At 48.6% G+C, this 14258-nt stretch overlaps 1 protein-coding gene across 1 annotated transcript in view; it reads left to right on the top strand.

The window, feature by feature from the left end:
- LOC144248768 (uncharacterized) overlaps positions 1-13254 on the top strand; it is a gene marked incomplete at its 5' end in the record, with an annotated part of 86062 nt that extends 72808 nt beyond the window's left edge. The window contains 1 exon segment of the mRNA XM_077790760.1: positions 12910-13254. Within this exon segment, the coding sequence (XP_077646886.1) occupies positions 12910-13254 (345 nt within the window).
- Positions 13255-14258: the final 1004 nt, after the last annotated feature.

Consider the following 14258-nt stretch of genomic DNA (forward strand, 5'->3'; position numbering starts at 1 on the left):
TCAAAAACCCAGAGTCAGGACAAATTGAAAGTTCATTTACATTAATAACTTGGGGCAAGGGTTTTGTTTGTATTTCTATAGAACGAGGATCGAAGTGGGTGTCGGCAAGGCACGTGAAACCTCATCGGGTACAGATGCCAGTGAACATGGACCAGAGAAGCAGAGAAGCAAGCACGCAGACAAAGATGGACAGCAACGCTGCAGACGTCTCGTCAGACAACGATTGGGAATTCAGAGACTTGGGGTTTTTCTGGGGAATCAAGTGTTGTTTGGATGTTGCTGCATTGCGGGGTTTCTCACAGAGGTTGGGGACATGGACATGGAGTTCAGACAGATAGTGTTCATGTGCTTCATTCCTTTGCTTGTTGCCTTGGGCAATGGGACAGGCTTTCCCATGAGACAACCAAGGGAAAAGGTGTGGGAGACTTTGGCAAAGGCAGCGGGTCTGGACAGCATTTGCCTGACCCATTCAGAACTGGGGAAACAATTTTTGACATGTTTGGTAGGTGTGCCAGTGAAGGAATGTCCAATTCCAGGGGACACCCTTCCAAAAAGGTTCTGAAGTCCTTTTCGGATCCTATGGAGGGATGGCGTGTCTGGACACAGTTCCTTCCTGTGGCTCACTTTGAACCTCCAGAGTTGGAAATTTTTGGATCGACAAAAATGGGAATTGGTACCGAATTCAATCCATTGAGAGTGGCAAAGATAGATAATCAGATAGTAGATATCATTCCAAATCAGTTCTTTTATAGAAATGCCTGGTGCAATCACACCAAAGTGATGAGCAAACTATCCCTTCAACTCCCAGCCACTTTACCGAAGGGAGTGTTTTTTGATTTGCGGGGACAGAATTTGGCCTGCTATCCCTGCAAAAGTCAAAAGCAGTCCATGCAGCATTGAGGAGCTCTCATTGATAACACCTGTTTTGAGAACCTTAAAGGAGCAGACACACAGGAAAGAGAAAAGGTCCTTTGAACAATATAGCCAAATTGTGATAATGATGTCTGTATTTGGGACAAGGCTCGGAGAATTGCAGTTGCAATTTTCTCACCCCAAAAACAGCGTTGGGGGTGACCTTGACACAATTGGACCACATAGCATGCTGGATTGAGTAAACATAATCGTGCCATTTCATCTGCACTGAGTGACATGTTAACAGATATCAGCAGTGCAAGACAAGCGGTGCTTCAGAACGAGGCGGCAGTTGGCTATTTGCTGCTGTCACATGGGCACAGATGTGAAAAATTTGAGGGGACATGCTGCATGAACTTGCTTGATCATTCAAGATCTATTCATGAAAATATGAAACAAATGCAAAGTAGTATCAGCAAATTGAGAAAAAAGAAACTTACAAGATTCTGGTGAAATGATTTCATTGGCTTTTTTAATCTTTCACCATTGTGGAAAAACTTTTTAAAATAGTGTTATATATTCTTATAGTGTTTGTAGTTCTACTTGTTCTGCCATGCATTTTCATGTGCATTCAAAGAGCCTTGAACAACATGGCAAAGCAAGTGTTTCTGGTTCAAACAGGGAGGGGAGATGTGGGAACTCAAAATGTCTCTCAGACATTTTTAGAGGTTCCAGACCTTGGTCAGAAGCATTCTAGACCCTGGCAGACAGCTGAAAAACAACTGTGATTTTGAGTTTGAGCCATGGAATGAATTACCAACTTTGGAGGTGGAACAAGCAATCACAAAAGGTTAGATAGTATAGTATAAGTAGTTACGAAGTAGAGGGGAAATTTTTTTAGTACTGTACAGGGGGGTTTTAACACATGTACAGGGGGGTTTTTCACTTTGTACATGGGGGTCAGAAGTTCTAAGATGGAGGAAAGTGGGCTGAACCCATCCTTCTTCCTTCTTCTTCCTTGCCTCCATGTTCTTGGTGATGTTGGCACTCACAGATTGGTTTAGAGTAGAAAAACACTTGGCAACGTAGGTAGTAGGTATTGGGGAATAATTGTAAACATGTTATACGTAATATATCTTATAAAAGATAGCAGCAACCCTGGGCGGGGAGAGAGACGAAGAAGACAGCAGATAGAGAGGATGTCAGGGTGTGTGTGTGCCTCTACCCAGGCCACTGATCAAATAGCTGCAGTCCAAGAACATAATCTGTTAGATAACTAGCAATAAACTGCCTTGAGACCGAACAGCTAAGCCTGCGGAGTTTTTCTTTGGAAGCACGGGTTGGAGGAGGAATTTCACCATCACATGTGGCCCCAAAACAAGGCTGGGGTTCCCACAGTGGGGGGAGCATAGGGACAAAGTGTTATTGATTGTCAGCCATGAAGGATCATGATTTTCATATGTATTCAGATTGCATAACAAGGTGCTGGGGGTCAATATTAATTGGATATTGCTGATATCAAGATATAAGTAAGAAAAGAAAAGTTAAAAGGACAAAACAATTATCTCTGCATTGTTTTCAATATAGTCTATCCACTTTGAAGACACTTCTGAAATCTGGTCCTGTCCTGACTGGGCCAAGGGCTACAGCATGAGCGATCTCCTGCTTGATCTGGGTGAAAGCTTGTTTGCTGCTCAGGGCCCCAGTGGAAATTGTTTTTTTTTGCGGGCGACCAGGTAGGGAGGGCTCAAAATATGGCCATACTTGAGAATGTTCATTCTCCAAAAACCTATGGCACCTAGGAAAGCTTGTGTTTCTTCTTGGTGCTGGGTAGAGACATCACGGTGATCTTATTGATGACCTCAGTTGGAATCTGACTCTGTCCATCTTGCTACTTTACCCCAGGAACTAGATCTCTCAGGCAGGACCCTTGACTTTGCTCATCTTGATGGCGAAGCTTCCAGCAGAATCTGGATGATCCTCTCTCCTTTCTCAAACACTTCCATTGCCGTGCTCCCCCACACAATGATGCCATTGATGTACTGCAGGTGTTCTGGAGCTTCTCCCTTTTCCAGTGCAGCCTGGATCAGTCCATGGCAGATGGTGGGGCTGTGTTTCCACCCCTGGGGCAGTCAGTTCCAGGTGTACTGCACGCCCCTCCAGGTGAAAGCAAACTGAGGCCTGCATTCTGCTGCCAGAGGAATGGAGAAAAACACATTAGCAATATCAATGGTGGCATACCACTTTGCTGCCTTGGACTCCAGCTCGTACTGGAGTTCCAGCATATCCGGTACAGCAGCGCTCAGCGGTGGAGTCACTTCATTTAAGCCACAATAGTCCACAGTCAATCTCCATTCTTTGTCAGATTTGCGCACAGGCCAGATGGGGCTGTTGAAGGGTGAGTGGGTTTTGCTGACCCCCCCTTGGCTCTCCAGCTCCTGAATCATTTTGTGGATGGGGATCACGGCATCTCGATCCGTCCGATACTGCCGGCGGTGCACTGTCGAGGTCGCAATTGGCACGCGTTGTTCTTCCACCTTTAGGAGTCCTACTGCAGAGGGGTTTTCTGACAGTCCAGGCAAGGTGTTCAATTGCTTAATGTCTTCTGCCTCTACAGCGGCTATTCCAAAAGCCCACCTGAGTCTCTTTGGGTCTTTGTAATAGCCGTTCCGGAGGAAGTCTATGTCTAGGATACATGGAGCATCTGGGCCAGTCACTATAGGATGTTTCTTCCACTCCTTCCCAGTCAGGCTCACCTCAGCTTCCACCAGAGTCAATTGTTGTGATCCCCCTGTCACACCAGCAATGGAAACAGGCTCTGCCCCCACATGTCCCGATGGTATCAGAGTACACTGTGCACCAGTATCAACTAAAGCATCATATTTCTGTGGCTCTGATGTGCCAGGCCATCGGATCCACACTGTCCAGAAGATCCAGTTTTCCCGTGCCTCTCCCTGGCTAGAGACAGGGCCCCTCTAACACTGGTTATTATTCCTTTCCTGGGCATACATACTAGAGGTCCCTTCAAAGGGGGTCTGACAGATCGTACCCACAAGCTTGGTCACGGGAGGTTGAGGCTACCTTCACTTTGGTGGAACTCCCCCGGTTAGTTTCCCTCCTTAAGTTGACGGACCCGTGCTGCCAGGACAGAAGTGGGTTTCCCATCCCACCTTCCCATGTCTTCCCCATGGTCACGCAGGAAGAACCACAGATTAGCCCTTGGGGTGTACCCTCTCTCTCTAGCTGGGGATTGTTGGGCGCTGATTCTGGGGCCTGTGACTCTCACGGGTGCTGTATTAACCTTCCTCATCTCCTCCCTCATCTCCTCTTTAAACTCCTTAATCACAGCTGAGATATGAGCCTGCATTGGGCCATTAATCATACTCTCATAATTCCTAAGTTTGTTGGCAACAGAACCCACTGTCTCCCGGTGGGCGTCAGCATTGATTGTTGCAATGAAGGTGGTGTATTGAGATGGCCCAAGATTTGCCAGACTCCACAGCATTTGTCCTGTACACCTGACCTTGTCGGGGTCATTATTGTGTCGTCCATCCCTCCCAAAGAGTACCTCCAATACTGCCACTTCCCTCAGCTGTTGGATCCCTTCCTCGAGGGTCTTCCAGCGCATTCTATGATGGTGCTTCTGCATTCTCTCTCTGTGGACAAACCTCTCCCTGACACTCATTAAGAGCCGCTCCCAGAGAGAAAGGGACCCTGGTTCCTTTACAAAAATCTGATTTATACCCGAGTCCTGGGTCAAGGGTCCCAAGTTCCTTGCCTCACCACCATCCAGCTGCACGCCTGTACCCATAAGATCCCAAACCCGGAGTAACCAGGTAGCATAAGCCTCACACCCTCGTCTCACAATGTCTTTGTGCAGATTACGAAGACTTTCGTACGTCAGGGACTCCGTGATGATAGCAATCTCTGGCTCCCCTGTGGGTTGTGAGGTTCCTCCATTCCTGTCCCTATCTGCAGGGTGCTTTGCTTTCATCTTAGACTTCCTTGTTTCTACCGGGGCCACTGCTGCTGACCGTGACTGCCTTTGTGGTTTAGCTGGAACCTGGACAGTTGTAACATTTGTGGGTTCCACAGCTGTACTATTAGACTGTCCCTCCTCAAGGCAAAGGGCTGGTTTCTCACCAGCTGGGGAAACGCACTCCTTCAGCATCTCTCGTATCTCCTTAACCAGAACCCTCACCCAATCTGGGTGGTTCATTTCTGAGGTGGGCTGTGGGGCAGGGTCAGGCTCTGGAGCAGCAGCATCTCGAGTCTCTGGGGCAGTGTCAGGTTCTGCAGGAGCATACCTAGCCTCTGGTGTAGGTGTGAGGGTAGTTATCCAGGTTAATCTTCCCTTATCTCTGAGTGCTAAATATAACAGGCCTATCAGCAACACCACCCATTGTATATCATTAGCACTTAGAGAGGATCTTAACCCTTTGAGAACTGGTGGAGCAGACCCAAAAAGATGGTTAAAAGGTTGGGAGAAAGTTTGCCCAGGTGCTATTTCCTCGCAGTAGGTACCGTTATTAAAGTAACCCCAAAAACATACAGTTAGTGTGTGGTAGCTATGAATCCATGTACCTGCCTTCCAGAGGAAATTAAAGATCCATGAATTCCTCACTCAATTAACCCAGAAGCCAAACTTGATAACAGACACCGTAGCCTTAGTTATAGGACCCATTTTTAGATAAGGGTCTGCAAATGGGAAAAGTATAGCTACAATCACATGCCACCGAAACCAAGGTAAACTAGACCACATGGTGATGCTTAAGATGTTTCTACACACAACAAAAGACCAAATTACTTAAGAACTGTTAATCCTTTTTCCCTCTCAATGCCCTCAAGCCCCACGTTGATGCGCCAAAATCTGTCTTGGTTTGACAAGACAGGAGTCTGTGAAGGAGGGCAAAAGCCTTCTGTGCAATGGAGAAGGTAAACCCCCTCCCTCCAAATTACCAGGATCTTTAAATTAAAAGGCTCTCAGGCAAAGATATGGGACTGGGAGTAACAATTCTTTACTAGGAGAAAACTAGATAACAATTTAAAAAGGCAAATGCAATTGGTACAAACAAAGCTAGTGATAAAGTCCAAAACCTGAGGATTCGGGGTGTTGGTAGCAGTCCGGTTGAAATGATAGCTGCTCCTCTTGCAGTGGCTGATGAATTGCAGCTGAAGTGGTGATCTTTAGAAGGGTATAGTTTTCTCTGAAGATCTGGTGGCAGTTGGCCAGTTGGGCTCTGCGCCGGGGCCACCTCTGAGCTCCGCCGCCGCCTCACTGCACTCCGTCTGCTTCTCTGCGCCGGGGCCGAAGGAGCTGCTTCTCTGGGAAATCCCGCAAAGAGAGAGCTGCTCTGTCTCCCAAAAGGTACCACTTTATCCAATAAAAGAGTGCTTGGTTTCCCCCTCTGGGTGGAGCATCTCACAATGGGATGGTGTAACGTTTCCAGCCCTGCAGTGAGTCAGTCAATGGCCCATTAACAAACCATTACCTCTTCGGAGCAAACCATTGTTCTTGAAGAGATAACAAACCTGCCCAACCTCCAACAGATGGCAAATAGAATACAAGCTTATCTCACAAACCAGGACAACAAGGTCACCATGGACCCTTGGTTCTTTTGGGGTCTCTGAGTTCACAATGGTCTCCTTGATTCCATGAGGCAGCACAGTGTCACCATGGCTCCTTGGTTCCATGAGGTTCCCCAGTGTCCCTGTGGTCACTGTCAGAGGCTGGATGAGATCCATGTCCCGAGACACCTTGGGATGCTCGGAATGCCCGTGTGGGGCCGGGGCCGGGTCAGGCCTTGGTTTGTGGTGGGACAGAGCCCCGCCCCCAGCCTGGCCTGGCAGAGCTGTCAATCACACAGCAGGGGCAGTGCTGATTGGCTGAGCTGTCAACCAATCACACACCAGCAGCTGGTGCCTACCCTGACTCTGATTGGTCAATCAGCTGGCAGTCCCACCCCAGGGGCAGGCCCATGGAGGCCCAGGGGGTTAAAAGCCGGAGCACAAGGCCAGCCCACGGTCTGGATCCTGCCTTCTCCTGGGGTTCCTCTGTTAGCAACGCTGGAATCCGAGCATTTTGTGCCTCTGTGCGTCTTTCTATAGATCTTCTGTCTTTCTGATGTTCTCTATTTCTCCTTTTTCTAATCCTACTTACTTGGAACTATTTTGGGTAACTTAGCGTATTAAGGATTAAAGGTTTTTAGGTTAAATCGACTAAGTTAATGAAGTTAATGCTATGATAAGAGTTTTACGTTGAAGTGGATGTTGTATTAAACCCTTTGCTGAAGTCCCTTGATTGTCTATATTTTGCCAGAAAAATTTTGTGTTATTTTGGCCTCTTAGCTCTGTTGGTTGGAGCATGGTGCTGGTATCACTGGGGCTGTGGGTTCAATCCCTGTGTGGGCAATTCGCTTAAGACCTGGACTTGATGATCCTCGTGGGTCCCTTCCTACCAAGAATATTCTTTGCATCTGGCTATGGTGGGAATATCTGGTTGGTGTTTCTCCTGTGCACCAAACTCAAGTAAAAGAACCTTTGGTGATCCCCAGCATTTCAGTGTTCTGGGGCGTTACAGCCCTGCAGGCTCACAATGGCCTCTTGTGTCCCTGAGGCCCCACAGTGTCATACTGGCCCCTTTGATCCATGGGCCCCAACAGTGTCACAATGATCCCCTTGGTTCCACAACTTCCCACAGTGTCACACCGGCCCCTTGGTTCCATGAGGATCTGCAGGGTCACACAGGTTTGTGACATTTGTCCTTGCTGCCCCTCACATCCCCCTGCCCCACAAACAGCCCCGAGCCACCCGTGAGGCACAGGCCCTGCTGTGCCTGCCTGGGCTCAGGGCTTGGCCTTTCTGCTTCCCCCAGCCAGCCCAGGCCTTGCTCAGCATTGCAGTTCCCTGCTCTGAGCCTTGGGCTCCCTGCAATCCTGGCCTCAAGGATCTGCTCTCACCTGGGAGCCTTTGGCAGTCCCTGCCCTCAGTGAGGCCCAGTGATGCTCCAAGAGACTTGGAGTTTTGCTCCTGGCTCCTTCAGCAGCTTCTTCAGCCTTCTCTCGGTGTCTCAGGGTCCTGGACTCAGTCCCAAAACCACGGTGGGGATCATCAAAATACAGAAAGCCCTCAGGGACGGTTTGTCTTCATTCAATTGTCTGCAAGTCTCCAGTGCTTGTGCAGCTGATTGGAGTCAGTTTGCAGTTCTGTTAGGGAGGAAGATTTCCAAGTGCACGTCATGACCTTTTATTCTTCAATCAAATTAGTGGGGTTTTTTTTATTTCCAGTTTGGAGAAGAGCGGATAGAAGCATTCCCCAGATGATCCTGACACTGAAGTTCTCCTGAGGAGGTCTGGGCATGTAGAAGAATGAGCCCCTTGAGGGCTGACCTGTTTGGACAAGCTGCTCCTCACCCCCAGCCTCACCATGTCTGACATTGCCCACCTGGCACTGACATCCCTGTGCCCTGCAGCAGAACCTTGTCCCTGAGCTCTGCAGCTCCATGTCCCAGCCCATTGCACGGTGTCTCGCCAGCTCTCCTCAGGGCTCTGCCTGCACACAGGCCCTGGAGAAGTTTTCCTCTTGGGAAAGAAAGACTGGAAATCCTAAGCAGGTTTCCTAAACAACAAACCCAACTCAAGAACCACCTGCTCAGTACAGGCTGCCTGGAATGGTGTCACCTTTCTACAAGGGACAGTGTGGCCAGAAATGATCTCTGGAAGCAGAATTCTCTGAGTCTCCCAGCTGAATTCTCTGTCCCTGTCCTTTCCCTGGATCTCTGTTGCAGATGGAAGCTGCTGCTGCCAACCTCACCTTTAACCTCTCTTTGGAATGCACACAGATGTTCCCAGCTGTGTTAAGCCGGATTTGCTCAATGTTTCTATAAATCTTTTGTGTTCCCCATGGAATGAAGGGGCCATTTTGGCACTGAGTGGGTGACGTGGAAGCAAGGAGTCAATTGTGACCCTGGGGTCCCATGGAACCAAGGGGCCATGGTGACACAGCAGGGCCACGTGGATCCAGTGGTCCATTGTGACACTGTGGATCCAAGGAGAGCATGGAGACACCCCCAGAACCTCATGGAACCAAGGAGTCCATGGTGACCCAGCAGGGCTGCATGGAGCCAATGGTCCATGGTGACACTGCCCATCCAAGGACACTGCAGAAGCTCATGGGGTGAGGTGGCCATTGTGACACTGAAGAACTTCATGACACCAAATATCCATGGGGACACAGCAGGGCATCATGGAACCCAGGAACTGCTGTTGGTAGTGTGGAAACTCCTGGAACCAGGGGCTGTTGCGGCACCGCAGAACCAACACAGCTGCTGCACCTTGTCCCCTGCCCTGCACAGCTCCTTGGGAGGCACGGCAGGAGCATGCCCCTCTGGGATCCATGGCACACACTCCCAGGGCCTGGAATTCCAGTTCCCAGCCAGGAAAATATGTGCCTGCCCTTGAAGGAAAAGCTCTTATGAAAGAGCCAAAAGCCGAGTGGAGCAAGATCCTACAGTGATATTTCACTGCCAGCCTTCATAACTTCACCCATGGTTGTCATAGCTCATGGATTGGGCAGGGTCTTTGGTGGGAGCTGCCCTGGGTCAAAGGAGACACTGAGAGAGAAACAGAGCAGGCAAAGGAAGGCAGGAGAGAAAGGAGATGTTTTAGTTTGGAAAGACAGGTGTTTTCTAAGGAAGGCAGGAGCCGCCCCTGATATTTTAAAATGTAGACTCTTTCAGAATTGTTATAAATTTGAAATTAAGGGGGCCTGTCAAGTAAAAATATGGAAGCAGAAATAACAGTTTTTTATTAGGGAAGAAAATTAAAAGATAAAATAAACAATGCAGTAAAGTAAACACTGACAGAGTCAGAATACAATGTGACACTGTTGGACAGGGTGTTGGCCGCAGTCCAATTGGAACTGTGGGTGCAGTCCTCCAGGAGTGTCAGGTGTGGTTCTGTTGGAGAAGTGATCCTGTAGGAATGGGAGTCTTCCTCTGAAGAGGAAGAGGCAGCTGTTCCTCTGGGAAAATCCAGCCCAGAAAAAGCTGTGTTGGTGGGCCAGAATCTCAAGACTAGATGCAGGTAGGAATGCTTGGCTCCTCCCCCTGGGTGGCACATCTCACAGTGGGATGTTACAGTTCTTATCAGTCATGCAGTGACATTCAATAGCCCATTATCAGCAGATGTCTCCCCTGAGGGAGGATTGATTGTGAAAGAGATAAGGAAAAACTGCCCACTTAACACAGGACAATTGCCATACAGATGGTAAATAGAAGACATTTTGCTTTTCAGTCTGGGACAGGAGGACACAACAAAATCAGCTGAGAAGGCAGCACTCTGAAAAGCAAATCAGAACTGACAAAAAATGAATGGGACAGAAATCAATAATTCTGATAGTTTTATTTATTATCAAAATAAATCACACCCACCCAGCCCCACACAATCCTGACCCCACAACCTCAAATTTGGATCTCACTTCTCCCGATCTCCTTCAAATCCCATCTCACCCCGGAGGCTGAGGAATTGAGTAATTTTGGCACAGGGCTGAGGTGGAAACCAGCCATTTTGAGGTGGGATTGAGTCATTTTGGGGTAAGATTGAGGGGTTTTGAGGTAGGATTGAATAATTTTGAGGTGAAAGAGCAATCCACCTTGGATTTTGGAAGATAAAGATATGGAGAATACTACCAGATATCCCCCAAGAACCAACAGATCCTCCAGAATATGTTCCCAAACAGTAAATTCCACCTCAAATACCTCTAAAATGGTGGGACTTTTGACATCTCTGGTCAATACTCTTTTTAGTCATTTTTCAGGTGTTTTTAAGTGATAAAGACAAATCAGAAGAAAATTAGGGCCAAACCAAAACCAGAGACCCCTTGAGCAACCTCTGGGCACCGGACAAAACAAACTCAGCAGAAATCAAATTTAACCCTCCATAAAATGCCTTGAGGAAGATTTGCTCTTCCCAGAAGTCACTTGTGATGGAAATGCAAGCAAATCCCAAACATTAATAAACCAACAACAGAAGCAATTCTGTGGCAATTCCAAATTTCATCAGTTCCAGCACAAGTCACATGCTGGCAGGTCCCAAAAAAAGAAACATGGAAATTTGTCCCAATACAGATTATTAAAAGGAAGGGAAAGGTCTGTGTAGCTGTCACAAAGGTGACAGGGACGAAGAAAATAATGATTCTCATATTTGTCAAAGCCCCAAGCCTGTGAATTCAGAAGTTATTTGGGAATTTAGCTACTTGAGCCGGGCTTCTTGTAGGATTTAAATACCTTTGCGTTCCTCACCTTGGAGTGAATGATCCTTGTCAGTCTCACCGGTATCATTTATTCCCTTTCTTCCAGTGATTTCAACAAACTTTTCAGGGAAGGACAAAAAAATATTTTCTTTACAATGGCCACCCACAACAGCCATTTTCCTTGTAAGTTCTCCCAAACGTTGCTCAGAGGAAGCTGCATCCAAGTTTTCAAGAGTTCCTCAAGAAAGAGCCACGAGCTCCTCAGAGGAGGGAACCAGACGGTTGTCAAAATCACCTGGGGTCAGTAAACAGTGCCCTCAACTCCCTGTGCCAAAATAATGTTGCAATCTGGTTAATAAAATTGTTAGAGAGATGCCCCTGCCCCAATTAAGGTGCTAACAAGACCAAATCCAAAGTGGATTTTATTGAACTGTAAATGTGAGGGCGAGAGAGATGGAAAGAAGGAGAAAAGGGGGGAGAGCAAGGGAGTGACAGGGACAGAGATCTCCACTGGGGCAGGGCAAGTGTGACATTGTCCCCTGTGTGTGTGGCCTTCCCAGGGTGGGGGTTTTACACCTGAGCCAGTTTGGGTAAGGGGGGTGATGTTCACCCCCCACCCCGAGCAGGGATTGCCTCACTGTTTTAGGTTACAATGTCAGATGTAACCAAAAGTGTTTTCAGTCCCCATCTCCATAAACTGTTATCAACAGGTGGGGCAGTGTTCTTTATCTCTTCCATGGCTCAGCCCTGATAAAGCTCTCCAGGGGCCATCTTCTGTTAATGGGCCATTAAGTGTCACTGCAGCACTGATAAAATTACATCATCCCATTGTGGGATACTCCGCCCAGGGGAGGAACCAAGCATTCCTGCCTGGATATAATCTCACCATTTGCAACACCACGACCACCTTGCCTACTGGATTCCCAGAGGACAAGAGCTCCATAACCACCACTGAACTTTCAGAGGAAGACCAGACCCTTCTACAGGATCACTGCTTTGACAGAATCACGTTCATCACTCCAGCCGGACTGCAGCCACCATTTCATCAGACTGCTACCACCACCCTGAGCAACGGGGTGTAAGGTTATATCCTGACTCTGTGAGATTAAGCCAGTGTTTCTGTATCATTGCCTTGATCTTAATTTTCTAATTACATTGTCATTCTGGCTTCGACGCTCTCCCAGGTTTGCTTTGAAAGGAGTACAAAACTCAATGTGGTCATCCCTTGTTTTCCTTTCAGAACAGGATTTCCCATCTCCAAATATTTTCCAGATGGAGGAGCAGGCTGCGAGGAAGAGTAAGGAGCCCTGGGACACTGAGGCAGGTGAGGAGGAAGTCAGTGCCCCTTTCCCCCTCTCTCCTGCTCCATCTCCCAGCCCAGCCTGGCCCCCGGCTGCAGGACAGCCCCGCTGCCGGTGCCCTCCTGCCGGAGACGCACTGGGGGGATCTCCTTGCCCTTCCCTGTGGCACGGAGGCAGATCCCATCCTCTCCTTGTCCTTCCTCCCGCAGATAAGGTGCTGAGGGTGGAGAGCAGAGAGGACAAATCCCCATGGCAGAACCTTGTGGAAGAGGCTGTTTTGAGTGGCTCCATGGTGCAGGAACCCAATGGGAGCTGCATGAGGAGGGGCTGCAAACGCAGATCGAGGGGATCTGAGGAGGAAAGATGCACTCTGGTCCAGGAAGGTGGGCAGAGCTTCAGCCAGAGCTCAGGGCTGGTGGTCCCTGAGCAGCTTCATGATGAGGAGAAGCCCCATAAGTGCTCAGAGTGTGGGAAGAGCTTCAGGTCAAACTCCAATCTGATCCAGCACCAGAGGATCCACACTGGGGAGAAGTCCTATGAGTGTGAGGAATGTGGGAAGAGCTTTTTGTCAAATTCCAACGTGATCCAGCACAAGAGGATTCACACTGGGGAGAGGCCCTACGAGTGTGGGGAATGTGGGAAGAGCTTCAGGCGGATCTCCCACCTGAGCAGCCACAAGAGGATCCACACAGGGGAAAGGCCCTATGAGTGTAGGGAGTGTGGGAAGAGCTTCAGGCAGTGTGGTGCCCTGATTGTCCACCAGAAGATCCACACTGGGGAGAGACCCTACAAGTGTTCCAAGTGTGGGAAGGGGTTTCAGACTCGCTCCTATCTCCTCTTGCACTATTGAGCTTATACAAATGAGAGGCCCTTTTGCTGCCCGACTGCGGGAAAGGATTCAAGCACAACTCCAACCTTGTCACCCACCGGCACATCCACACCGGGGAGAGGCCCTACGAGTGTCCCTGGTGTGGGAAGAGCTTCTCAGACCGCTCATTCTTTACCCGGCGCCAACGGAGGCACCAGTAAGGGAAGCCCTGCGAGTACCCCAACTGCAGGAAGAGCTTCGTGCTTTGCTCCAGTTCCCTCCCCCACTGCAGGACCCACATTGGGCACAGGTCTGGTGACCCACATTCCCTGTGATCAATGTTGGGAACAAACCTTGCTGCTTCTCCTTTTGGTTTGGCCCTAATTTTCCTCTGATTCATCTTTATTCTTCAAACACAGCCAAAACAGGGTTAAATTAAAGAAACTGATCAAAAATATCTGAAGTGTCACCATTTCACAGGAGTTTGAGGGGGAATTTAGGATTTAGGGACGCATTCTGTGTGGAGTGCCCCTGTTGCTAAGAGGCAGGAGTTTGATCTCACCCTTCTTGTGTTGCCAATAATTCCTCCCTTGACCCAAACCCAAACTCCACCCCTGGGATACCCTATACAAATCCCATGGCTCTGCCTTTGCCTTGTCTTTCGGTGATAAGAAATGGATTTTGGAGTTTTGTGAAACCAAGATACATCTCATTTGTTCCTGCCGCCGGCAGCTGCACTCACCCTGGACACCATGAACTCAACTTCTGGAGGATTTGTGGGTTCTGGGGTGATTTTGGGCAGTGTTCTCCATCTCTTTGCATTTCAAAAGCCAAGAGGGATGAATTTGTCACCACAAAACCACTCAACACCACTGAAAATAACTGGATTTTAAACTATAAAAGCACAATCCGACCTCAAATTGCTTGTTCCCCCTCAAAAAAACCCTCAATCCCACACAAAGCTCACTCGATTCCACAGCTGACCGGGTGGGATGGGGTTGGGAGGAGATTGGGAGAATTGTGATCCCAGTTTGGAGTGGAGAGAT

The sequence above is a fragment of the Lonchura striata genome, unplaced genomic scaffold (assembly GCF_046129695.1).
Source record: "Lonchura striata isolate bLonStr1 unplaced genomic scaffold, bLonStr1.mat Scaffold_85, whole genome shotgun sequence".
NCBI lineage: Eukaryota > Metazoa > Chordata > Aves > Passeriformes > Estrildidae > Lonchura > Lonchura striata.